Raw genomic sequence first — 27,870 nt, 5'->3', positions numbered from 1 at the left:
GTATTATCAACTGGCCGGAATTTTGAGATCGCAATAGACGTGAAGGACTATAATGCATTAAGAGCTTGCTCAAGTAATGCGGAGCTAAACCATTTAGTGCTTTGTAAGTGATCAGCAATATTTTAAAATTGTTGCAATGTTTAATAGGCAGCCAGTGCAGTTTTGACAGAACCGGGCTAATATGGTCATACTTCCTGGTTCTGGTAAGAACTCGAGCTGCTGCGTTTTGAACTAGCTGTAGTTTGTAATCTAGCCTTGAGGTCATGAACGCATGAAATAATTGTTCCGCATTTGTCAATGAGAGCATATGACGTAATTTAGATGTATTTTTAAGATGGAAAAATGCGGTTTTACAGATACTAGACACGTGACTTTGAAATGAAAGATTGGTATCAAAGAGCACACCCAGGTTCCTAACTGACGACGAAGACTCGACAGAGCAGCCATCAAGTGTTAGACAGTATTCTAGGTTATTACGTGAGGAAGTTTTTTGTACAGAGTGAACAGCAGCGGTCCTAGTACTGAGCCTTGTGGTACCCATACTGAGCTTGTGATCGATGAGACATCTCTTCATTTACTGCTACAAACTGATAACGGTCAGATAAGTATGATTTAAACCATGCTAGTGCAATTCCACTAATGCCAGCATAATTTTCGAGTCTATTTAAAATAATGTTGTGGTCGATAGTGTTAAATGCAGCACTAAGATCGAGTAACACTAATAGAGAGACACAACCACGATCGAATGATAAGAGCAAATCATTTGTGACTCTAATGAGAGCTGTCTCAGTACTATGGTACGGTCTAAATCCTGACTGGAAATCTTCGCAGATATCATTTCTTTCAAGAAAGGAACACAGTTGTGAAGACACTGCTTTTTCTAGTATCTTTGACAGAAAAGCTAGATACGAGATCGGCCTGTAATTGACTAATTCTGTAGGATCAAGTTGCGTTTTTTTTACAAGCGGTTTAATCATAGCCAGCTTAAAGGTTTTTGGTACGTATCCTAGAGACAAAGATGAATTAATGATATTAAGAAGAGGATCTATGACCTCTGGAAGTATTTCTTTCAGTAGCTTAGTTGGTATAGGGTCTAACATACATATTGTCGATTTAGATGATTTAACGAGTTTAGTAAATTCTTCCTCTCCTATAGCAACGAACGAATCAACTTTTTCCTCTGGGAGACTACAATGCACTGCCTGATGCGATACTGTAGTAGACGGTTGCATAGTTATAATTTTCTCCCTGATATTATCAATCTTATAAGTGAAGAAGTTCATAAAGTCATTACTGCTGTGTTGCTTGGAAACGTCTGGGCTTGAAGCTTTCTTTTTCGTTAGTTTAGCCACCGTTTCAAATAAATACCTAGGATTATGTTTATTTTCTTCTAATAGGGTTGAAAAATAAGCAGATCTAGCAGATCTGCTTATTCCTCTCTGTAAGCAATCGAGCTCTCTTTCCATGAAATGCGAAATACCTCTAGTTTTGTTTTCTTCCAGTTGCGCTCCATTTTTCTGGCTGCTCTCTTAAGGGCCTGAGTGTGCTCGTTGTACCACGGTGTTGGACTATTTTCTTTAATCTTCTTTAAGCGCAACGGAGCAACTGTGTCTAAAGTGCTGGAAAAGAGAGAGTTAAAAGTTTCTGTTGCAATATCGAGTTCTTCTAAGCTATCTGGGATGCTGAGATGATGAAACTGATCAGGAAGATTATTAATAAAGCAATCTTTAGTGGCAGAAGTGATAGGTCTAACATATTTGAAACACGGAGTCGGCTTTGCAGCCTTGGCTAAATGAAGTTTACACGAGACTAGATAATGATCTAAGATGTCATCGCTCTGCTGCAGAATTTCAATGGCATCTACATCCATTCCATGTGATAATATTAGATCTAGAGTATGATTACGACAGTGAGTAGGTCCTGACACGTGTTGTCTAACTCCAATAGAGTTTACAATGTCTTTAAATGCCAATCCCAATGCATCTTTTTCATTATCGATGTGTATATTAAAATACAGAGGTAAATTACCTCTAGACATCCTAAAGGCATAGCAACAGAAATGGCATGTATAATTCATATGGTCAGAGAAAGAGTGTAAAATGGCCATTAAAGCTATTTGGAGTGTAAGAAAGCTTGGCTAACATTGTATGTTTATGTCATATGAAACTTGTTTTGTCGGTTTTATACAATCTCAGAAAAGTATCACTAATGTCAACTGCTTTAAATCTAAGCATGGAATCTCTGTTTCTCTCAGGCAGTACTGGAGAAAGTCTTGAGGTGTGGCGTGAGTTGGATCTTCAACGTGTTGAGCAGGATTTGAGACGTGTGCAATCCAAAGGCATCAGAAGTCTGGCGGTGCTGCTACTGCATTCTTACACGTTTGTATAGATCATTATATCTTCTGTATTTATTACATGGCTCTCTGGAATATGTTTTTTCTATTTGGTCAATTGCAGCATTCTGTGATCTGATATTACTTAATAATGACTGTAATCCATAGCAGTGCTGTATATCAGAACCGCTCACCTGATTAACACAAAACGGCTCTACTGTCTTGTTTCATACAAACAGAACTGGTGCCGTTATGCATTTCATTTATCTATTATATTGCAAATTAAATTGGAGGACTTTAGTATTAAAGGGGTCATGAATTAAGAATCAAATTTTCCTTGATCATTTGACATTTACATTTATAAGAGATCAATGTACTATCACAGATAATGCCCATTACCAGTCTCTCAAAGAATTTATTTTTATTTTATTTTATTTTATTTATTGTTTTTAATTATCATTTTTTGTGACAATTCACAGTATACTGTAACAATATTAGCCTAAATTGTTGTGTGATTTTAATTTAAGCATTTTTAGAGTATTGCACTCTCTAATAGTACTCAACAAGGAATTCCAATATTGTACGGTATGGATTTTAATCTACCACCTTTTTTAATCTAAATTTAGTGTAGCAATCACCTCTTGAAGATGAACCTGTTAAGATAGTAGCAGTAGTATAACGTGTTATGAGTTGTTTAAGAGGTGATGGAGCAAGACAATGTAAATGTCGGTACTTAGGTAGAAACCTATATATAGGAGTCTGATAAAAATGTTAATATTAAAGAAAAACGTTAGACGGACTTAGAGGCTTTTGCATCTGAAGTCTTCATATGTAACTTTGCCTGCTTCATTGCTTATTTCATTTTATAATCAATTTAAATTGCTTAATATTATATTTTACTGTTCCTACAATTTCTGCAAATTATTGTCAATAATCACACATAAGTATTTAAAATGTTTTACCACTTTCACTGTCTCACCCTCATTCTAATCTCAGGTAGTGTAATAAAACATTTATTACACTACCTGAGATTATACTGAGGAGTGGGACAGTGAAAGTGGTAAAACATTTTAAAAAAAATAATTTACCTGCAAACAGGCCTGTTGGTCTACTAGTCTAACCAGTATGCTGATTCATCTGCAAGAACCACTAAACACAGATCAACATAAACACTGCAAGGTGCAGGATCTTGCAATGCAGTGTCATGAGAGGATACCTGAGAGCCAAAAGGTGGACAAGAGAGAGTTATTTGATTATTATCTGTGTAAGAATGGCTCACAAATACTCATGACTTGGTATAAAGAGGGAGTGAAAGTGGTCTGTGCACTGAGCCCTGTGGGACACCAGTTTAGTTGGAGTAGTTGGTGTGGAGATGAAATTTCCTAATGCCCAATGTGCCATTATATCAAACACTGAAATAATTAAAACACACAGAGACATTTGATTATATTGATTGAAATCATATTTATCATTCCTCATTGTGTGTTTCAGATGGGCGGCTCATGAGAAGGCTGTGGGGTCTTTGGCGAAGCGTCTTGGTTTCACTCAGGTGTCTCTTTCCAGTGAGGTTATGCCTATGGTGCGAGCAGTGCCTCGTGGGTACACTGTTTGTGCTGACGCCTACCTCACACCAAAAATACACCTTTACCTCACTGAATTCACTGCAGGCTTTAAAGGAGGCTTGAAGGTATGTGCGTGTGTTGCAGTAAGCAATTTCTGAGAAACATTGTTGAATACTGTCGATACTTGAAATCAAGCCTCCCTTCATTGCTCCACCCCCAAAATGCACAAACATGCAATGGAAGAGTGGATGACGAATGAATGACAGGAACAAAAAAACTGTTACTATAGCTAACATTACAACAACAGTGTATCTTTGTTCTGTGAAACATAGCAAAACTGATGTAACTCACGTATGGAGCAGAAACAAGACAACCTCAGCGTCCATTTTTCATGCCTTCCTGCTTAGGTCTCTCCAACGCTGGAAAGCTTTTCTAATGTTTTCTAAAGCTCTTGCCTGATCATAAACCTTCTTTTTCCTGTTATATATCCTCCCCCATTATGAGTGTATATGCCCCTTACTGCTGATTGGCTACAAGTGTGTTGTGGTGCTTGGTCCGAACCACTTTCAACAGTGTTTCTCAGAAATCGCTTCCTGCACCTTTAATTTAATACCCCATTTCTCTCTCTCTCTCTCAGGGTGTGGATGTGTTGTTCATGCAGTCAGATGGTGGGCTGACACCAATGGAGCAGTTCTGTGGCTCTCGGGCAGTTCTCTCTGGTCCTGCTGGAGGAGTTGTGGGCTATGCTGTCACATGTTATGGGTTTACGGAAAAGAAGCCCGTCATTGGTTTCGACATGGGAGGTAAGAGATCATCATTAACTCATGTTGTTTAAAACTCCTATGACTGACATTTTTTTCTATGAAACACAAAATGAGATGTTCACTACGATACAGGTGATTCACAAGAAACCCAAATCAAAAGAAAATCTTCAGTGTCGAAATGCCCTAAATGAACTACTCTCACTACAAAAAACAAAAAAATAAAATACAAGAGGTGGCACATGTCACAAACCTAGTGTTCTAACACAATTGAAGCCTCATTGTGGGACATGTATATCACGCGATATTGTTTAAAGGGTCATGAAACCCCCCTCTTTCAGCTCATGTCTAGCTCACAATCTTTTTGAAAAATGCTAATTAAATGGACAGTAAAAAGTCACGCCTGATCTTCTTCCCACTAGGAACCCACTAGGAAGAGGATCAGGCGTGACTTTTTACTGCGCCGAGTCGAAGTACTTCCAAAAGTGCTATTCCGCCATACATTATAGTTATCCTTTTTAACCCGCTTAGAAAAGCGCCATGTTTTATTTTGTGTCACCATACTTGGTCGTATAACTACTCGTGTAACTGTTTTTAAATAGGGAAAACGTTGATGTGTTTGGTCACTTCTAAATTCATTGCTGCTAGATACCATTGAATATACTGGGGTAAGCTAAGTGCTTTCAAAGTGTCACTGCGCGCTAGAGTGATTAAGTGCACGCACTGAGACAAGAGAGGTATGTATCAACTCGTCTTAGTTAAGGGAATAACATAGTTTAATATGAAAAAACGGTGGAATATCCCTTTAAGAGAAAATGTCTTCTCATTGGATAAGAAAACTCAGTCATGAATAATTATGAGACACCGATGAGTCATCAAAGTACTATAGTGACATGATGAAAATTTTAAACCCGGAAGATGAAAATAGCGCAAAAAAACTAAAATTTAACCATTTTCCCCCTACTATTAAATCTAACAGATGCTAACATTGTCTTCAATAGTGTTCAACACACATACCTCTGTTAAAATCTTAGAAAATTTGGTTTAGGGTTTCATGACCCTTTAATAACAGAACAAACAAACTGTGAATTAACACAAAAAAAAAGGAACTAATGAGCCGTCATACACTAAGGGATCAAAAAACACAGACTTTACCATAAACATTATATATAGTCAAGATGATTCTGGGCAAACATTAACAACAGGTGCACAGGCATGAATCAAACAAAGAAAATCATTCCACTTCCCACGCAAGCGTTCTCTGTTATACTCACATAACCCGCCCTCATTGGTGGAGACACGTGTTGTTGTCATTATGCGTCTCCACGATTGACAAATGAATGAGCCAATTAAATACCTGCATCAATCTGCTAAAAATTAAAGTAAAGAGAGAGAGAGACAGACAGACAGAGAGAGACAAAAAAAGACAAAACACAGGTCACACTTATCACTGCCAAGTGAATTTTTTTTTCTCTGCAGAAGGGAGAATGATATAATATCAAATAAAACCAAATCAATTTCACAAGAAATAGCAAAGACATTGTTTAATAAATAGGGTATAGGAAAAATATGGGACAAATCATATGTCGTGATTCAATACAGGATGCATCATTTCACCTATAAATAGGGACAATCCTGAATTTTATGTGATGATTGCCATCCCTAATTAATAATAACAGTTCCTATATAAATACCTTAATGAACAGAATAGTGGTAAATAGTATATAGTTGCCTAAAGAGGAAATTGCGACCTATTATAATGAACCTAAATTAAGCATTGACAGCCAGTTGATCTTTACTGACATATCAGAATTACGTAGCCAGCATCGCATGTTACCTTTTATTTTTTGACAGAAACAACTGTCTGGGTTCAGAGGGGCAGCATAAAAGTCAGTGAGTCATAATCTGGTTACACAACATACATCCTAGTGTGCAAAATATTATTTACAGTGGCTCAAACACACTGAAGGTATTAATATAACCACATTTAGAACCAAAGATCTAGTGCTTGGCGGTATGACCAAAAATGTATATCACGGTATCATTATACCGGTTTCATGGTATATGACGTTATTATTCTTTATTTTTCTTTAGGAGTGGCAGAAATACCAGTTTCCCAGGTAACTGCTGTACACAAAGCAGCGCTGTGCTCCACTCATAAACGCTGCTTTATCAGGAAAGATAAAGAAAGATTAAATGAAAATAACATAGAAACTTTTCTAAAGACAGTCAGTTCCCTTCAAAGATACATTAATATAAAAACACCTGCGCCTGGCAGGTGTTGATATTGGGAACCAATGTATGGGAACACTGTAATATAATTTGACAGCTATCGATTATAGTTTAACCTATCCATCTTCACCGCCACACTTAGTAACACACACAGCTGTGCCCTCACCACAGTCCAACAGTGAAAAGGGACCCTCTCAAACAGTGTCGCGCCACGTTCTGAACGTTGTTTAAGCGACAATTGTTTTGCGGTATATTAAAAATTCATATCATAACAAAAATAAAAACCAGTATTTGGTATGAACCGGTATACCGCCTAGCACTACCAAGACCATTGACTGAATGCTTGATTCCCGAACAAAGAGTGAATTCTGTGTGTTGGTTGAGGTTTGATGAACAGTGCACAATTTAATCGGATTGCAGTTTATTTTTAAATTAGGTTAAAAGTTAAAAATATATAACAATTACATTTATGTGAACATTGATATTGTGGCTAGTCTAATGTTCACACCACTTTATAACATACAATGAAATCACAGTGACCAGGTTAAGATTCTAAAGATTCTAGGACAAAATCATACCATACCATAAAAGTATCATACTGTAACAGTAATGTAACTTGTGCACTCTAGTCCTAGTCTTCTGCATTCATATGATGCCTTGTGTGAGGAACTGACTGAAATTTAAATTAGTAGGTTATTCAATGAAAATTTTGCCTTCTGACACAGTGTTACGCGTTGTCACACATGCACGAGTCAAGGATCAACAAAAGTCTTTTTAATAAAATCTAATGAGCAGGAACACAGGCAAACAGGGAGGACTGAACCAAAACACTGAAACTAAACAAACAGAAGCATAACCCTGACAGTAGCTCCCCTTCCCAGAAGGCACGTCCTCACGCCGTGAAGAGTCAATCTGAGGAGGGAGGGGGCTCTGGTCGAGGATGTTAATTAACAGTCAGGGAAACTAATGATCAGGAACACAGGCAAACAGGGAGGACTGAACCAAAATACTGAAACTAAGCAAAACCGAAGTATAACCCTGACACACAGCTCTCAAATCTTATATTTTATGTATTTATTTGCTCATGCTTAGCATGCAGTGAAGGAGGTTTGAACTGGTTGAGCTGATTTCAGAAAAAAACATTTGAGCACTTTGACATTACTGATGATAGATTTATTTGTATAGGCACATCTACAGATGTGAGCCGATACGCTGGACAGTATGAACATGTGTTTGAAGCAACTGTCGCTGGCATCACCCTGCAGGCACCACAGCTGGACATCAGCACTGTAGCAGCAGGTGGAGGCTCTCGACTGTTCTTTCGGTAACAAACATACAATATTAATATAGAAAATGTAATTATTGATTTGTTGAGTCTGTGCTCTGATATTGTAATGCTTTTTATAATAATTTTTTACACATGCTTTTTATAATAATTTTTACACATTGTAAAGCATTCTTTTAGATTTAGATAGGTTGGTTCCGTTGTTCTCATTGTGATTTTTCATAAGATGGATAAGTAAGAACCAGTGGTTGACATGGGGTTGTTCATTGCTAAATCAATGACCAATTGTTTTGTTGTTAATAATTTAATTGGTTAAGATTACCGATTAATCAATGCCAGCACAAATGCATTCATGCAAACACTGACTGTGCAATCATCCGAAGCTAGTGTGCCCACTCAGTTTTGGAATGTGTTTCTATAAATAAAGATTATGTTCACTGCAAACATCCCTGTCATTTAGGTCAGTGGTTCTTAAAGGTCCCGTTCTTCGTGATTCCATGTTTCAAACTTTAGTTAGTGTGTAATGTTGTTGTTAGAGTATAAATAATATCTGTAAAATTATAAAGCTCAAAGTTCAATGCCAAGCGAGATATTTTATTTAACAGAAGTTGACTACATCGAACGGCCCGTTTGGACTACATCCCTCTACTTCCTTCTTTAATGACGTCATTAAAACCGTTTTTTGACTAACCTCCGCCCACAGGAATGCTCCCTTAACTCTACCGAAATTCGTTTATGTACTTGCGCACTTCTAATAACTTACTGTGTTTACTCAGCTGTTACGGTGATTTTCTGAAGTAAAACTGACGCTTCATCTTTTGTGTGATGTACAATAAACTTTATTAAACTCATCAGTATGTTTGATCATCATTCAGACAGCAGACTTGTAGGCTATTAATAAATAATGGATACATACAAGCAGATGACAAATACGTTATAATAACCGTAATTAAACTACTAAACTATACCTGTTCCATCTCTATACAGCACTCTGACTCTGTAGGCATTATTGTCCGACCCGAACTGTACACCGTTACTGAGAGTTTCTGATATTATCATCATTTCGTGAGATGAAATTGTCCTGAGAGACTGAGCGCGAGCTCATGAAGCTCCGCCCCCTGTGCCGTCCAGCAGCAGCTCATTTGCATTTAAAGGTCACACACTAAAACAGCGCGTTTTTCAGAGCCCCAAAAAATGACAATTTAAACATGCTGTGAAAAATGATCTGTTGGGTATTTTGAGCTGAAAATTCACATACACACTCTGGGGACATCAGAGACTTATTTTACATCTTGTGAAAAGGGGCATAATACGGGACCTTTAAACCTTTTTTGGGCCAGCGCCCCTATCCATTATCCAAGTGATTGCGGTACTTAGACTGCATGTGGATGTGACAAGAATAAACACATATGAACAATTAAATTATTATTGAATTATTTTTAACTTTCTTGAAAAAATCTTGAAACCATCCAAGCAGCGTTTCGCGCTCAGACGTGACGGCGGAATTAGTACATTACCAAAATGTGATTACAGAATATATTTAAATTATCCATCAAATTGTAATTTTCTCCTTACAGTCTTGGAAAAATTTGGTTTTACAGATTCTAGACACGTGACATTCAAATGAAAGATTGGTATCAAAGAGCACACCCAGGTTCCTAACCGACGACGAAGACTTGACAGAGCAGCCATCAAGCATTAGACAGTATTCTAGGTTATTACGTGAGGACCTTTTTGTCCAGTAATTAGAATCAGCTTTTTCAGAATTAAGTAGTTGGAAATTACTAGTCATCCAGGTTTTTTTATTTCAGCTATGCATTCCGTTAATTTTGTGAATTGGTAAGTTTCGTCAGGGCGTGAAGAAATATAGAGCTGAGAATCATCAGCATAACAGTGAATGCCATGCTTCCTAATGATATATCCTAAGGGTAGCATGTACAGAGTGATCAGCAAAGGTCCTAGCACTGAGCCTTGTGGTACCGATAACGGTCAGATAAGTATGATTTAAACCATGCTAATGCAATTCCACTAATGCCAACATAATGTTGTGGTCAACAGTATCAAATGCAGCACTAAGATCGAGTAACACTAATAGAGAGATACAAACACGATCGGATTATGTGGCGAGGGGGGCGTGGTTCAGCGAGGTCTGCGACAGGAGAGAGAGCGGGGAGAGAAGCAGCGGTAAGTGGGTCAAGTGCGAAATGATTTACACCTGTGTCTCGTTGCAGTAATTGGCGTGGGGAGACTGCATTTAAGGAAGCTTCTCACAGCCATCGAGGAGATAGAGGGCTGAGGACTCGTGGGAACCAGACGGAGGACGGAGTTGTTATTGAACTGAGATTACAGAGCTGTTTGATCCTGTAAAGAGTGTTGAGTTTTGAGAGCGCATATCCGCAAATGGCGTTCCCGATGTTGCTGGCGGAGATTGCATTTCGGCGGCGGCGTTCTCCTTCCTTCCCGGGTTTCGGCACCAGTGTAATATAAATCCCTTTGTTCATGTGTGTGAGAAGGAAGGAGACCGAGGTCGGCTGGCTGAGACTCGTGGGTATTTATTAACTCAATTCGTACATAACAATCGCGCCACATGCGCTCTCAAAACTCAACACTCTTTACAGGATCAAACAGCTCTGTAATCTCAGTTCAATAACAACTCCGTCCTCCGTCTGGTTCCCACGAGTCCTCAGCCCTCTCTCTCCTCGATGGCTGTGAGAAGCTTCCTTAAATGCAGTCTCCCCACGCCAATTACTGCAAGGAGACACAGGTGTAAATCATTTCGCACTTGACCCACTTACCGCTGCTTCTCTCCCCGCTCTCTCTCCTGTCGCAGACCTCGCTGAACCACGCCCCCCCCCCCCGCCACAGACGATAAGAGCAAATTATTTGTGACTCTAATGAGAGCTGTCTCAGTACTATGGTACGGTCTAAATCCTGACTGAAAATCCTTGCAGATATCATTTCTTTTTAAAAAGGAACATAGTTGTGAGGATACTGCCTTTTCTAGTATCTTTGACAGAAAAGGTAGATTCGAGATCGGCCTGTAATTGATTAATTCTGTAGAATCAAGTTGTGTTTTTTTAACAAGACTGCCTTTTTGGTTTAACTGGACTGGTTTAATCATAGCCAGCTTAAAAGTTTTTGGTATGTATCCTAATGACAAAGATGGATTAATGATATTAAGAAGAGGATCTATGACCTCTGGAAGCATCTCTTTCAATAGTCGGTATAGTGTCATATACATTTTGTCGATTTAGATGATTTAACGAGTTTAGAAAATTCTTCCTCTCCTATTGCAATGAATAATCAAATTTTTCCTCAAGGAGACTACAATGCACTGCCTGATGCGATACTGTAGTAGACGGTTGCATAGTTATAATTTTCTCCCTGATATTATCAATCTTGTGAGTAAAAAAGTTCATAAAGTCATTACTGCTGTGCTGCTTGGAAACGTCTGGGGTTGAAGCTTTATTTTTAGTTAATTTAGCCACTGTTTCAAATAAATACCTAGGGTTTTGTTTATTTTCTTCTAATAGGGTTGAAAAATAAGCAGATCTAGCAGCTTTTACGGCCTATCTGTATGCAATTGTGCTCTTTCCATGAAATGTGAAAAAACTCTAATTGTGTTTTCTTCCAGTTCCATTTTTTTTCTTTTTGCTCTCTTAAGGGCCCGAGTGTCCTCGTTGTACCATAGCGTTGGACTATTTTCTTTAATCTTCTTTAAGCGCAAAGGAGCAACTGTGTCTAAAGTGCTGGAAAATAGAGAGTGTCAAAAGTCGCAATATCGAGTTCTTCTAAGCTATCTGGGATGCTGAGGAGATGAAACTGATCAGGAATATTATTAATAAAGCAATCTTTAGTGGCAGAAGTGATAGGTCTAACATATTTGTAATACTGAGTCGGCTTCGCAACCTTGGCTAGATGGAGTATACACAAGACTAGATAATGATCTGAGATGTCATCGCTCTGCTATAGAATTTCAATGGGATCAACATTGATTCCATGTGATAGTATTAGATCTAGAGTATGATTACGACAATGAGTAGGTCCTGACACGTGTTGTCTAACTCCAATAGAATGTTCAGAATGTCTTTAAATGCCAATCCCAATGCATCTTTTTCGTCATCTACATGTACATTAAAATCACCAACAATTAGGACTTCTATCTGCAGCCAGTTACTGCCGTGCAAAGGCAAAAGACCGTAACTTCGTTTTTGGTCGAAAATGAGTTATTTATATTTTTGGCACATTCAAGACCTCCTTTATCATGTGGATAAGTATCTTGAATAAATTCCGTTGTTTTTTTTTTGAGAAAATAATGAGTTGTCTTAACAGTAACTTCCAAAAGCCCATGTGAAACCAAGGCAGAACACCATAACATCAATTACCGCTCTTTGGCTTTGTTTTGGAACGCTCAAATTACGAGTTACGGTGCTCTGCCTTTGTTTAGCCGCGCGTCAATATGAAGTTACTGTGCCGGTGTTCTATCAAATAATACTACCTACCAGATTGTACGGTTATCTGCCTTTGTTTTAATGTCCATTAAAATTTAAATTACGGTGTAGCCTGTGTACTTTGTACAGCTGCCATCAGTCCCTTTAACTTCTGATGTCCTCAGAGCTTTGTCCTGCACAATTGCGGTCAGAACATTTAGTATGGTGAATACAACCAAGAATTAAAGCCCCGCCTCACTCAGTTCGGGTACTGGACCTGGTTGAAACACTCATGCATCTAGCTGGCAGAGTGCCAAAACTTCGCTGGCACCGTCAGCCCCGCCCTAAACGCGGTCGAGCCAATAACGCTCGACTAATATATCTATGGAGGTATTTTGTCATGTCAAATGTATTAATAATGCCATCAGAATGCAACCAAAGCACAGGATAGCAATAAGTAGATGGCTATAAATAATTGTAAATCATACTAAATAAATGCCATGATCACTAGATTTTATACAGGTGTTACTATAATGATTTTGTTAATGGTGATCAGCAACCAAATATTGATCATGTGGAAGCTACTGCCTTTTGCCTTGGCATGACTTCTCACTTTTTGCTGACAATACAAAGGCAGAGTACAGTAACTTTAAAATAGTGGTCAAAAGTCAAGTTTGAGCTCAAGATTTTTTTATGTATATCATTTTCATTACTAAAACATCTATTTGCCAGATTTCCAGTGTCCTACCTATAATTAATTTGGTGGGACAACTAAAAATCTTTAAAGTCATTTTTCTCAGTTCCACACTCTAGCGACTTAAGGTCTTTTGCCTTTGTAGGGCAGAGTACTAACTCTGATAGAAAATCGGCAAATTCTTTGATAAAGTCTGTATGGTGCCCTGGTGGCCTGTAGACAGTAGCCAGCACAAATCTCAAATGTGATCTATCATTTACACTAGAAAGTGTTACATTAAGCACCAACACTTCATAAGTATTATATTTAAAAAACAAGACTTCTCTGTAATTCTGAAGATATTACTATAAATTACAGCAACACCTCCTGCTTTGCCTTTCAGATGAGGCTCATGTTTATATCAGTAATCTTGGGGGGTGGACTCATTTAAAGTAATGTAATCATCTGGTTTTAGCCAGGTTTCTGTCAAAAACAGCACATCTAAGTTATAATCTGTAATCATATCATTAACAATAAGTGCTTTTGAAGTAAGGGATCAAATATTCAGCAACCCGAGCTTTATCATTTGTTCATCTGTATTATAGCTGTTTTTTATTTGTTGAACATCAATACAATTTTTACCCTTAAATGGGTTTGGGAGTGATGTGAGACAGCTAGCAGACAGACGGTTTAGGCAGTCTGTCTGCTTCCTGACCTGAGCCCCAATTCATGTTTGAGCTCTAAGACTATGTGCCATATTACTAGAGAGAAGAGCAGCACCATCCCAGCAGGGATGAATACCATCTCTTTTCAACAGGTCAGGTCTGCCCCAAAAACTTTTCCAATTATCTATGATTTCAATATTATTTTGCGGACACCACTTAGACAGCCAGCCATTGAGTGAGGAGAGTCTACTAAGTATCTCATCACTCTAGCGAACAGGAAGGGGGCCAGAGTACTTGCGAGTTCACACACCTCTTTAACGTTAATTTTAGTGATCTCCGACTGGCTAAGTCGAACATCATTAGTGCCGACGTGAATAATAAACTTTTAAATTTGCTTTGATGTCAGGCGCTCTGGCTCCCGGCAAGCATGTGACTATGGTGGCTGGCATCTCTATTTTCACATTCCGTGTAATAGAATCGCCAATAACTAGGCCACATTCAACAGGATTCACTTTGGGTGTTTCACAGAAGCACTGTGTTTTGTTCCACAACTACAGTGTCTCACGGTCACAAAGTTGTCCTGCTGCACGGGCTCTATAGCTGGAACCGAACAATGTACAGAGTTCACTAAGCTAGTCGCATCCAAAGCAAAGCCTGGGACTCAGCAGCTCTGGTTGAGTTGGGCAGGTCATTCCACCAGCATGGAACAGACCAGAAAAAGGTCAGAGAAAGATTTTTGTGTCTCTTTGAGATGGCACCACAAGACGGCGTTCACTTGTAGAGCGCAAGTTTCTGGATGGCACGTAACTCTGAAGTAATGAGTTTAGGTAGGAGAGAGCAGAACCAGTGGTTGTTCTGTAGGCAGAAGTCAGTGACTTGAATTTGATGCTTGCGGCAACTGGCAACCAGTGCAATTTTGTGAGGAGAGGAGTGACCTGTGCTCTCCATGGCTCGTTAAAGACCACTCTAGCTGCAGCATTTTGTATCAGTTGCAGAGGTTTGACAGTGCAAACTGGAAGACCTGCTAGGAGAGAATTACAATAGTTCAGTCTGGATAAAACAAGTGCTTGGACAAGGAGTTGTGTAGCATGCTCTGATAGGAAGGGCATGATCCTCCTAATGTTGTATGAGGCAGGACCGGGCAGTTCTAGCAATGCGGTCTGTAAAGTTCAGTTGATCATCAATCACAACTCCAAGGTTCCTGGCTGACCTTGATGGAGTTATGGATGACAAACCTAGCTGAATGGAGAAGTTGTGGTGTAGTGTTGGGTTGACCGGGACCACAAGCAACTGTCTGTCAGGCAGGCTGAGATGCGAGCAGCAACCGTCGGATCATCAGGCTGGAATGAGAGGTAGAGTTGTGTGTCATCAGCGTAGCAGTGTTAGGAAAAGCCATGTTTCTGAATCACAGATCCTAGTGATGACATGTAGTGGGAGAAGAGAAGTGGTGCAAGCACTGAGCCCTGAGGCACCCCAGTAGGTAGATGTTGGGTCTTGGACACCTCACCCCTCCATGACACCCTGAAGGACCTACCTGAGAGGTAAGACTTGAACCATTGTAGTGTGGTTCCCGAGATGCCCTTCGTCTTTAAAATTGACAGGAGGATCTGGTGGTTAACTGTGTCAAAGGCAGTAGACAGATCCAGCAGGATGAGAACTGAGGATTTGGAAGCTGCTCTTGCCAGTCTCAGAACTTCGATTATCGAGAGCAGGGGAGTCTCAGTTGAAAGGAAGAAAGGAAGAGATCTGGTTGAAAACAACTCGTTCAAGTGTTTTCGCGAAATGGAAGAAGGGATACCGGTCTGTAATTTTCCAGATGTGCTGGATTTAGAGTGGGTTTCTTAAGCAGTGGGGTTATCTGAGCCTGCTTAAATGCTGTGGGAAAAGTACCAGTGTGAAGAGAGGTGTTTATGATGTGCGTGAGTGTTTCTTTCTAATGGTGCTACAAAAACACACTGTATAAATAGCGGGAGCTGGCTTAGGCCATGCCTCACTAGCCAAACTGTTTGCCTTGTGACTTAACTAGAACAATCGAGACTTCACCAACGAGATTTCAGCTTGTGAGCACAGTAAACAAACACTGAAAATAGTGACTATTGTGGTAGATTTTTTCCTAAACCTAACTATCTGGGGTGTCTCCAAATGGACACCCAACTCTGTACCTGGGTCTCGTCTCCTGGCGACGTCCCCACTTGGGTACCTGATACCTGAGTCTCGTCTCCTGGCGACGTCCTCACTTGGGTATATAAACAAAAAGTGGCAATAACAAGAGAAGACATTACTCACCGTGTTTGTTGACTGATCCTACTCACCACAGTTGTTTGATAGACTCGTAAAAGAGTAAAAAAAAGACTGCAAGCACGGATTGCAGGTTAACAGGCTAGCGAGATATTAGCGTGTTTTGCTAGCAATAACGATTTAGTTAAAAGCTAGCGTTGTCAGATTACTGTGATAGGCAATATTAGACAATATCTAATATATGTTGATGAGTAAGTTAAATTTAGCAAATAAAAACAACAAGGAATGAATGAACAGAAAGCTATACGGAGCTTACAGGCACAAATCAGCAGCAAGGAGGTCAATAACTGTATCCCTTAAAACTCATCTTTGATCACCAAAATGCCATATTTAAAAGTTTTTTCCTTGAAAACTCTACACCCTTGCCTCATTTAATAAGCGCGGTTCTATGAATATGCAAATTAGCCCTGCCTCCACTCACTCACAAGCTCAGAGATCCACTCGTTGACAATCACACGTTGAAGTGATTGGTTACAAGGTAGCTTGTGACGTCAGAAACACCAGTGATTTCAAACTGCGTTTTTGACACTGTCTTTGGTTCACTGCAGTTTTAAGGAGAAAATACTCAGCAATGGTGTTGACTTATGTATTTGCTCATGGTTTGTCTTAAAGCATATTAAAAACACCACAAAGACATATAAACAACATTAAACGCTTGATTTTCACCACAGGGGGACTTTAATAACTACATTAGTTAACCTGAATTAACAATGGACAATATTTCCACAGCATTTATTATTCTTAGTTCATGTTCATCTCAACATTTACTAAAACATTTAAGATGAAAAGTTGTGTCAGCTAACAATAGTTAATTTACTTTAAACCAACATGAACATGAATATTTTTATTTACTAACATCAACAAAGGATAATAAATTCTGTGGGAACAAATTGATCATTGTTAGTTGTTGTTATGTTAGTTTATTGTTAGTTGTTGTTATGTTAGTTTATTGTTAGTATGTTAGTTAATGAACTAATGTTAACACATGAGACCTTATTGTAAAGTGTTACCCTTTTATCTAATGTATCTACTATTAAACACATTTCTTACATACAGACGTTGTTTAAACCTATTAAAATATTTTCATGCATGACAAAAATGTGTATCATATATCACAGAAAATAACTTGAACTCATTTTGTATGTGAACTTGAACTATCCCGCCATCTAGCTTTAAAATTAATTACCACCCTGGATCACTTCCAGAGAGTACATTTTATGTACCATGCAAAACATTAACATGTCATAGTACATTTACATCCATAAAGAATGAGAGCTTAATATTAACTCTGTGTAAGTTAGGAATGTTGAACATTACTTTTGTCTGTCTGTATTTCAGGTCAGGGTTGTTTGTTGTGGGGCCAGAGTCTGCTGGTGCTCATCCCGGACCGGCCTGCTATAGGAAGGGTAAGAGGCGAGCGAATGTTAGGTTCTTATCAGACTCATAGAAAAATAAAATACATTGACGCCTCATTGGCCGCTTTGGACCGTTGCTGCGATATGCCAACGAGTCCGCCATATTGGTCCGGGCAAGACCAATAAACAAATACAAGTAAACGGAGCGCTGCAAAAAGCAGCAAAAAAAGTTTACATTTCTCAACCGATTTCAACGTTTTATGATCTGCCTGGAGTACGAAAAAGGTTCTGTCTCTTCTGTATTTTCTTCCTGTTTTCGGTCGAAGTCCAAAGTAATCGATTGTCGAGTTCACGCACATACATGGATTTCTCGGCGACGTCATTACTGCTTGCGCACGCAACCAGGAGGCAGAAAGACCCGCGGTCTATGACTGGAGTAAAGGGTTTAGGCTAGTAGCAGATAGTGGTGGTGTTGTCGCTAAGTCAAAATACCAAGGAGTTGTTGCGTAATTTATTTACATGCAGGCCTATCTGTTGTGTTTTATCTGCTCATTTAATTTTTACATGTTGCAAGTAATTCCAAATCTAGGCAAATGGAAGAGTGGGACAGAAGGAGGAAGTTGTATGTTATATTCTTTCTATTCATAATTTGACATGACCACATAGCACGTAGTTGTATGCATCAAGGGATTTGTACGCTCTAATCATTTCTCTTGTACACACTTGCTTGAATAAAATAATTATGGCTATATATCAGGCCATACAATTGCTGGCCACTTCTTGTCATCCACAATCCAAAGATCGTCATGTATTGCGTTGGGATCCGGCAAGATCTCACCATTGCTGAGAGTAAGTTTTATTTATTATTTTTGCCGCGTAGTTTTTCACCTACATTTAACAGCGCTTCGTCAGAAGTACAAATACAACAGCCGTTTTTTAAATCCTATCCAATGGTTGAAAGGAAAGGAGTAAACACGGTCAAGTTGGTTGTGACGGCTGTCAATCAAAATGTGGAACGGGGATTCTTTCCATGTGTTCCCTGTCAGAAAACAAATGGATAATTTGGTAAATTTAAATTTAACAGAATTTATCAACTTGTTGCCTGCTGTGGTTGTTTTAACTCACATCCTTTCTAAAAAATATGAACGTTTTTGGTTTAATATATTCATAATATATAAGACTGTCAGTTATCTAATTTCATGTTTTTTATTTTATTTGTTCATTGTTTATTTTGTTGGGTTTTAGTTGGAGTTGGTCAGAACTGTTAAAAAAAAATAATAATAATAATAAATTATATATATGTGATGTTGAATTTAAATGACATGTAAAATAAAGACATGTTATGTTACATAGTGATGTAATGGTGTTTTCTGGAAGGAAAGGAACTAAAGAACAAAGAATTTTTATCAGCTGAAAGGCAGAATACAAATGTTTTTATTAAATTAGATAAACATTATATAACAGTTTCAGGTTATGTTTTGGTGTTGGTAACTTGTCCCACACAAACTTATAATCGTCCCACATTTGGTTTGTTTGATGGTGGTCACCCTAATTACATTACTAACTTAGTCTAACATGATAATTCATACATACATCACAGTATGTCCGGATTTTGATTCGTAAACATTTGGACGTTTTACATAATGTTATATTAATATGAAACACAAACAGATCCAACTCTGAAATTGCAGTTTATTATTGAGTCAACAAGAAATTACAAACAATGCGAATATACGTTAATTACAATGTTCTTTTACAGAACACGGCATAACAGCTAGCGTTTTTTTGCCTCCTGGATGCGCGCGCATCCGGTATTGTTTGTATACAAGGAACCCGTGTATAGGTTTAGTTACCTATGATCACGCGCGTGAACTCGACAATCGATTACTGTGGACTTCGACCGAAAACAGGAAGAAAATACAGGTATGTGCGCTGGCTGAATTAACATCACTTTTATTAATATATTTCACATGTACTGCAGTCAGATTCACCCGTGTTCACTCTGAAGGAATCACTCAACATGGCTGGGCACTTGTAATGACACATCAAGGATGTTAAGAGGCTAAAAGCAGTTTTAAAACTTGCCCCATTGAAGTCAACAGGGTGCAAATTTTAAAAAGAGGATAACAAGGTGTTGGCAACACCAATTTTTGTCGTTGTTCTCTGTACTGACAGCACTCCAAATTTACAAAAAAATGAGCTCAATGTTAAAATTGACCGGAGTTCTCCTTTAATGTAATAAAACTTAATGTTCATGAAATGCTCACTTTGTTTTTAATTGTGGCTTTTCCGCACACCGTCATTTTAGCTTTTTCTCTTGTGCCTTTAGCTTTTCGCTTGAATCACTTCATATGATGTCACAGGACAATTTCAAATACATGTAAAGATAATTTGACACTCAATACCTTATTTATCTAAAGCATTTATCTTTTCTTTTTTATAATCTGTTTGGTAACACTTTACTTGAAGGGGTGTGCATAAGACTGACATGACACCTTCATTATCATGACATGACACATGTCATGAATATGAAGGAGGTTTTATGCATGTTTATGACAACTGTCATTAAGTGTCATTCGCTCAATTATGACTTTTTTATGTAAATGACATTGTAAGAGACGTCTTTGTTATGCCAACTTGACTTAAACCAATACATCATAACCTGCCAGTGTCTTTGTCATGACAACTTAACATAAACCAATACATCATAACCTGTCATAAATGTGTCATAAACATGACATAGCAGACTAATTATCAAACTTAAGAAACTACTTAGCTTCATGGGTTAACATTACATTAAACTGTCATGTGGTTGGTTTTGACATTGGCTGTCATGAGGCCATTATAACTGTGTCATGAATATATTTCTGACCACTTTTTTTTCCAGTATTCCAGTATTAGTTATAAAATAATTTGACAGAGTATTAACACTTAATGACATTTTAATGACAAATTCAATTTGTACCACTGGAAAAAAATTGTTCATAAATATAATGTAATGTTAACCCATAAAGCCAAGTAGTTTCTTAACTTTGATGATTAATCTGCTATGTCATGTTTATGTCATATGTCATGATTGTAGGCAATATTATTGTTATTAATAATAATAATAATAATAATAATAGCTTCAAAATACTATTGAGTTTGAGTATAATATAGTAGTAATATAATAATTATGAATAAAATAGCAAAATAGTGTATCAGAAATTGTAAAATAATATAGTCAATATAAAATAGCAAATAAAATTTTGACTAGTGAATAGTACAATCATATAATAGTATAAGTCATATAATTATATATTAATATAATAGGTAGAAGACGTTCAGTCTCTTGGAAATCCAGAGAACAGTCCACTGACAGGCATACTTAAGCCTTCCTTGAGGTTTGTGTTGTCCTGGTTCGACTGGCTAAAATGGGGAAAAAATATAAATGAGCCACGTTTAGAGAACAAGCAATCTGTAATGACACGTTTAGCTCTATCTGTAATTCTGACAGCCTGACGTCATAAGGATCATGTAAACTTTATATTATTTCTTATAGAGTCACAGTTTTTATAGCTAACTGACTCAACATAATGTTATAATGACCAAATAAAACCAAAAACAACTATTCAGACTTACATGTGAAAGGTAATTCCCCGAGAAATGGTTTGGATTGATCGAAGGTTTGTTAAACCTCAAAATAGTCAGGGATCTTGTCTACAGTCCAATTATGAGAGTTACAACAAGTTGCCTGGACCAATATGGCGGCGCCATTGACATACAATCTAGGGGCCAATTAGGTATATATGTATTTTATATGTCTATGATCAGACTCACCATCTTTCTGTCTTCTTCTTGCTTGTATATTTACCATTTTAGCTCTACATTGCCTAATACTTGCTCTTGCCATCTGTCCTTCAAATGTCTGCGTCTCCCGTCTATTGCTGTGTCACATACTTAAGTACATATTACATAAAATATTGTGTAAGTTGTTAGAAAGTATTCCAGTACTGGGACATTAAAGGGTTAGTTCACCCAAAAATTACAAAATTACTTACCTTTGTGTTGTGCCAAACCTATTTTACTTTTATTCATCGTCGAAACACAAATGAAGATATTTTAATTGAAATCTTAGAGATTTCTGTCCCTCCACTGACAGCCCACGCAACTACCACTTTGTCGCTTGAAAAAGTTCATAAAGAGATCATAATTATTCCATGAATCGAGCAGTTTAGTCCAAATTTTCTGAAGACACTTGATCACTTTATGATTTACAGATAGAATTTAGTCTTTTATTCACATATAAACATAGATCAGCGATCATAAACAGAAGCTCAACACACAAATTTCTGGGGGGTTTTCCCGGAGATTGCTATGTCACTCCACACGTTTACAAATGGTATTGTTTTCCTTGACATGTGAAATTTATACATGTCTGTTTTTCTCTTTCTCACAGATGTTGACATTTTTAAATGTTTTATAAGACATGCAGTGATTGTACGCTTGCAATTTGCTGTGACAGCTTCTACCTTACATACTCAGCCATGTTTTGTTCAACTGCAAAAGTCAGTGTATCATAAACACGGGACTCAAAGCTACACTCACTCTATGGCACATGCTTATTCTGTTTCTCTTTTGGTTCAGGTGGTCCTCTGACTGTCACTGATGCAAATCTAGCCCTTGGCCGCCTGCTGCCTTCCTTCTTCCCAAAAATCTTTGGCCCTGGAGAAAATGAGCCTCTCTCATCTGAGGAAACCATGAAGCATTTCCGCAAACTCACACAAGAAATTAACCTCTTCCTTTCAACTAACCAATCATCTAGTAGTGCTTCTGGAAGACACCACTCAGAAATGAGTGTAGAGGATGTTGCCATGGGCTTCATCAGTGTGGCCAATGAGGCCATGTGCCGGCCAATCAGAGCGCTGACACAGGTACAGCGCACTATTCTGTTATATTCTGTTTTTATAGTTTAGATAAGAGAATACGTATGGTCTTTCTATCCTTTAGCAGGAATTTCCAGGCTGGTTGTTGTGACAAAATTAGAAATAAGTTACCACCACCAACAAAAACATTCAATCTTCTTGAGACTGAAAAACCAGAGTCTGTTCAAAATAAACTTGTTTAGGTACTTAGCCACTGAACTTATCTAGGGAGCCACTTGTTGATTTGATAACAAGATTACACTGAGATCAAGGACAAAGCGAACACGGGCAGCTCTCATGCACTGCATTAATAGTTCCTGTTTCTGTGAACAGAATTTGTGCACTGCACATATAACCAATCCGCTGATATTTACATACTAGTAACAGAATTTCATGTACGGAACACGACTCACTCACGAAACTGCAAGTGCTGGCGTCTCGGGTGTTTGGTCTCCGCAATTCTGACCAAAGAAACAGTATAGCGTCAAAAGACTCGTTATGCTCAGCAATTATACTTAAGCACAGTCAGTGGAGGTGTTTTGTATGGCTTATGCTTGGAAAGGCTGCTCACACTTGCAGTTTTGCATGTCCACTTATTATAATCGTTTTTGGGCTTGTTGTTTTACTCATAAAGCTATTGAGTTTATGAAGTTATTTAAGTGAGCAGGTGTGGGTATTTTCAGCATAAAGCACTTGGATTTATGTCGGTTTATTGTGGGCTTGTTCTTGTTTGCTGTTTTTCTTGCAAGATCTGGAACACGAATGAGTCAAGGCTTGTACCACTTTCACTGTTATTTAAGCACATACAGAAGAGAGAAACATCTCTGATGCACGTTAAAATACGTCATTAGCAACTAGTTGTTCAGTTCGGTTCCGTACACACTGCGTAGAATTTTTGCATAGCATTTTTCAGGAGTTAATGCGGTTGTAGTATGCGGTTGTCACTCCCATAAATTACTGGTTTGTGTGTGTACAGAACAGAACCTCTATAAAGTAGTTTAACATAACATCAGATCAGATTTGACCTTGTACTTGTTTCTTGTGTTATCCTTATGAAAGGAATTGTTCGTCTTTATCTTTAATCAGAATGTAATAACTATTTCACTGATAATAACAGCTGTGTTGCCCAACAGTTGCCCAACAGCTGTGTAGATTTTTTTATTTTAATTTTATTTTTTACAATTTTGGAATGTAAAGCCCACCATCCAATCAATTGCTGTTTTACAGGACGGGTATCTAAATTTGTCTTTTGAAAATTAGCTCTCTCTCAACAGGCTAAAGGGCATGATACATCTGAGCATGTGCTGGCATGTTTTGGAGGAGCTGGTGGTCAACACGCTTGTGCCATCGCAAGAGCCTTAGGCATGAAGACTGTCTTCATACACAAGTATGTCTATATGTTTATATATGTGCAGTATCTGTGTGTTTCAGTGTGTTCAGCATTTGTCGCATGCTTGAATGGGATGACAATGAGATGCTTTTTCCATAATCTGTTGTTCTGTGAGTAAATTAATTTGTGAATGGCTGATGGTCATCAAATTTGTCTTATACATGCAGGGTGTGTGCATGACGCTGTCTTTAATATAATATATATTATTAATAATCTCAATTACCTGTTATTCTGAATCTATGGGTGGACCTGACTCGGAATTTTTTTTCTTCCTGCCATTGTGAACTTTGTTTGAACCCCTCCTAGGTCATTTATCTGACTTGCTTGAAGTTTGGTGTCTCATCTATCCTCAAGTCAATTCATTGGCGGATGTGGTCCATAATGACTGATTGCTCTGTATCTTGTGGTACACAATGGAAAATCTCATTCGTTTTTAATAACAGTGTGCACTATAACTTAAGAAAATGAAGAATTGTGCAACTGTGATCACAAAAGTTTTAATATGACATTGAAAAACTGTGTTCACATCATGTTCTCTTCACATGTCCTTAGACCCCAACGATTGGCTTCAGGGCCTAAAATGAACTCTTACCAAGCGCCAAATGCGAGTCAATCACCAGTTGGCCAGTAACATTTTTATGAATCCTAATGCAATGATGTGAGAACATAAACGTGAACGATGCTCAGGACAGTTGATGGGGCAGTGCTGCATCGTCATGAAAGTTTGAGCCTTGCCAATTTAAATATTCAAGAAGATGAAATTATGTATTATATGTTATACAAAATTTTGTTAAAAAAAATGCCCGTCTTGGCGAGTATCCTAGTAAACATATTCAGTTATGGCTTAAGTGAATGTAAACAGTCAAGAAAGACAACACATATTTACAGTATCAGTAAATTGGATCCCTGCATTATGTCTTAAAGTGACAACAGCCTAATATTCCCGCTGATGTCTGTTTTTAATGTTAATCAAACAACAAAAGACAAAGAAAAATATCTCTCCCTGAATATCTCCCTGAAAAACTTGTGTAACTTTATTAAGGATTCATCTGTTCAATTTATACAGTGAAGACTACAGACCCTTTCCACAAAATTAGAATATCATGGAAAAGTTTATTTATTTCCATGATTCCATTCAAAACGTTAAACTTCCATAGATTATAGATTCAGGGCCCACAACTTAAACGATTTCAAGTATTTAGTTGTTTCATTTTCCAACAGGATTTACACCTGCCCACACTGCCAAAAGAACCAAAACCTGGTTCAATGACCATGGTATCACTGTGTAATTACTGTGTGATTTCATGTAATATTCAAATTTTTTGAAATCCTGTTTTCGTGGGTTTTATGAGCTGGAAGCCCAAATTATGTACAAATAAACAACTAAATACTTGAAATCGTTTAAGTTGTGGGCCCTGAATCTATAATCTATGGAAGTTTAACGTTTTGAATGGAATCATGGAAATAAATAAACTTTTCCATGATTTTCTAATTTTTTGGAAAGGGTCTGTATATGCAGTTTTATTTTACATTCGATTACTTTATTAAATTTATATACCTGAAAACTACTGATAGCTACCTGATAAACCTTAAAAGCACTGTTTAAATTTTTTTTTTTTTTAATCTTTGTTCTACTGTATTTATGTGTGCTATTGCTTGTAATTTGATTACTTGTTCTTGTTTACTTAAAAAATGTTTTAATTTATATTAGTTAGGCTAGTAGTTTTAGCTTTGGTCTCAAAATTGGAATAGAGAATAGTGAATTTTTACTGGTATGGTGTCATTACTGCCCGCTTTTGCAGAAACAATTTCATTGCCATTGTCATGTGTGGCAAAAAGTTAGTTTTAGGCCCTTATTGGCTGTATTTCATATATATATTTATACTGTATTTAAAAATTAAGTGCTTTATGAGAACTGACAACCATGCCTGCTGGGGAGTCTTTATGAGCCGTTTAGAATAAGAACACTGGCATGAAGTGCTGAAGTTTTTAAATGAATTGGTGATAGTACAATACTCTCTTTTTTTACTGTTAGATACAGCGGAGTGCTGTCAGCATATGGTTTGGCTTTGGCTGATGTGGTGGAGGAGGTTCAGGAACCGTGTTCTCTACAGTATGAAGCCGGCTCATACTCCAAGCTGGACCGCAGGATAGAGGAACTCTCTCAACGCTGCGACCAAATACTGAGCAAACAAGGCTTTAGCAGGTCACTCTCAAGGATAAAGTCACATTGAAAAGCTTCTCTTTTTGCTGGTGTATGATCTGGTGTATCATTATCTTTTAACAAACACAAATGAAAATGCAACAAAATATTATTGTAATAATAAGTTGATAATTACATGATTGTGTCTGTACAGTTCTCAGATCAGTATAGAAGTGTTCCTGCACCTGCGCTATGAGGGCACAGATTGCGCGCTCATGATCACGGCTGCAGGTCACCCAAGTAACGCCCACTCCTGTCGCTCGGGAGACTTTCGCACGGCCTTCACTAAACGGTACTGCTGTTTATATTGTGAATGGTCAAAAATGACTTGATGCATCCTCTTCTGTTTCTCTGCTTCCACATCAGATATCTGAAAGAGTTTGGCTTCACCATCACAGATCGGCCAATCATGGTGGATGATATCCGTGTGCGTGGTTCTGGGAAGTCTGGAATTAGGTCAAAAGTTCAGCCAAAGGCAGAGCAGAAATCTCTAAGACCTATTAAGGTATTAAAAAACAAATGCAAACCTAATGCCCGTTTCACACATACTCCGTTTGCAGTGCGTATGCGGTGCGTTTTGCGGTGCAGGAGCAGCACGCGCTAAAACACATACTTATTATTTTTATTTCAAATCCAGAAGTTATGCAGCAACTTTTATTAAAAAAAAGTTTTGTCAGCATTGCGATTCTCTTTGTACACATATACACGCTTTAATAGACTATTATTCCATGCATTGCTCAAGCAAGTGGTCAAATTTAACCATGTACTTATATTAAAATCGCAAACAATTTAAATTAAAACTTAAAATTGACAAAAACAGCCGACTCCCATGCCTTTTCTTTTGCATTTAAATTTTAATACAGTAAATCTTGCATGTCACAAAGAACTTGTTTTTCCACCTCCACGAGTGAGACAAGTGTTGTTCATTATGTCGCCTTGTTGAGGTAAATTGTAGTTTTCCTTGCTTTACCCCAGTCTTAAAGTAAAAAGATGACTGTGAAAAAATAGTAGTATTTAATTAAATACATTTATGGTGAGATTGCTACATTTTATTTAATTAAACACATTTATGGTGAAATTACTACATTTTCAGGTCAATCTGTGTTCATTTTGACCACGGAACATGCGCTTTCACTTTAATTCAGCGTTTGCAGCACAGCAAAAATAGACTCGGTGCGGAAACGATCTCTGCACTGCTGTATACACACCACAACTGGAACGGATCGACGGACTGCAACCGCGTGCAGTGTGAAAGCTCTGACCTGTTAACATGGGTACGGAAAAAAATACGCACCGCATACAAACGGAGTATGTGTGAAACGGCCGTAACCATATATTTTAAAAGAATAAAAAAGAAAATACTGAAGCTGCTCCTCAGATAGCTGTAGATGTTAGGAAGTCAAGTCCCTTTTCACATTTCTGTGGTTCTCAGAAGCTTACCGAACTATGATGACCTTCGTTTCTATGGTGAATGGAAATTACAACAAATATAATTTGTATGTTTTCATTTGCTCCAATAGCAAAAAGAAAAAACTCTGCGTTTCTATTACTTTACAAAAAGCAGAAAAAATATAGAGTGATTGATTGCATTGGTCAGAAGAATTTTTCATCAATACCTCAGCCGTTATTAATAACTCTGGAAACGTTTCATCACAGTCTGTGAAAAGGGTCTTTGCCTTGACTTTACTGTTATTGGCTATGATGGAGTTTGACCTGTGTAGTCCATTAAAGCATAGTTAGTGTTGGTGATTTGGGGTACACAAAAATTGGTCGCACAACG

General features: G+C 37.9%; 1 protein-coding gene across 6 annotated transcripts in view; it reads left to right on the top strand.

Annotated features, from left to right (window-relative positions):
- The window catches only part of oplah (5-oxoprolinase, ATP-hydrolysing), a 64,314-nt gene that overhangs the window by 18,997 nt on the left and 17,447 nt on the right, over positions 1–27,870 (top strand). For all 6 annotated transcript variants that reach the window (XM_081392127.1, XM_081392125.1, XM_081392128.1 and 3 more), the window contains 10 exons: positions 2,255–2,378; positions 3,824–4,019; positions 4,532–4,697; positions 8,073–8,211; positions 17,577–17,644; positions 22,220–22,506; positions 23,772–23,884; positions 25,923–26,093; positions 26,245–26,382; positions 26,457–26,595. In XM_081392127.1, coding sequence (XP_081248253.1) covers positions 2,255–2,378; positions 3,824–4,019; positions 4,532–4,697; positions 8,073–8,211; positions 17,577–17,644; positions 22,220–22,506; positions 23,772–23,884; positions 25,923–26,093; positions 26,245–26,382; positions 26,457–26,595 — 1,541 coding nt within the window. The remainder of the gene's footprint in view (positions 1–2,254; positions 2,379–3,823; positions 4,020–4,531; positions 4,698–8,072; positions 8,212–17,576; positions 17,645–22,219; positions 22,507–23,771; positions 23,885–25,922; positions 26,094–26,244; positions 26,383–26,456; positions 26,596–27,870) is intronic.

This window comes from Scardinius erythrophthalmus (genome assembly GCF_964197995.2).
Source record: "Scardinius erythrophthalmus genome assembly, chromosome: 18".
NCBI classification, from domain to species: domain Eukaryota; kingdom Metazoa; phylum Chordata; class Actinopteri; order Cypriniformes; family Leuciscidae; genus Scardinius; species Scardinius erythrophthalmus.
The sequence above is the reverse complement of the archived record's forward strand: the minus strand, read 5'-3'. Positions and strand labels throughout refer to the sequence as shown.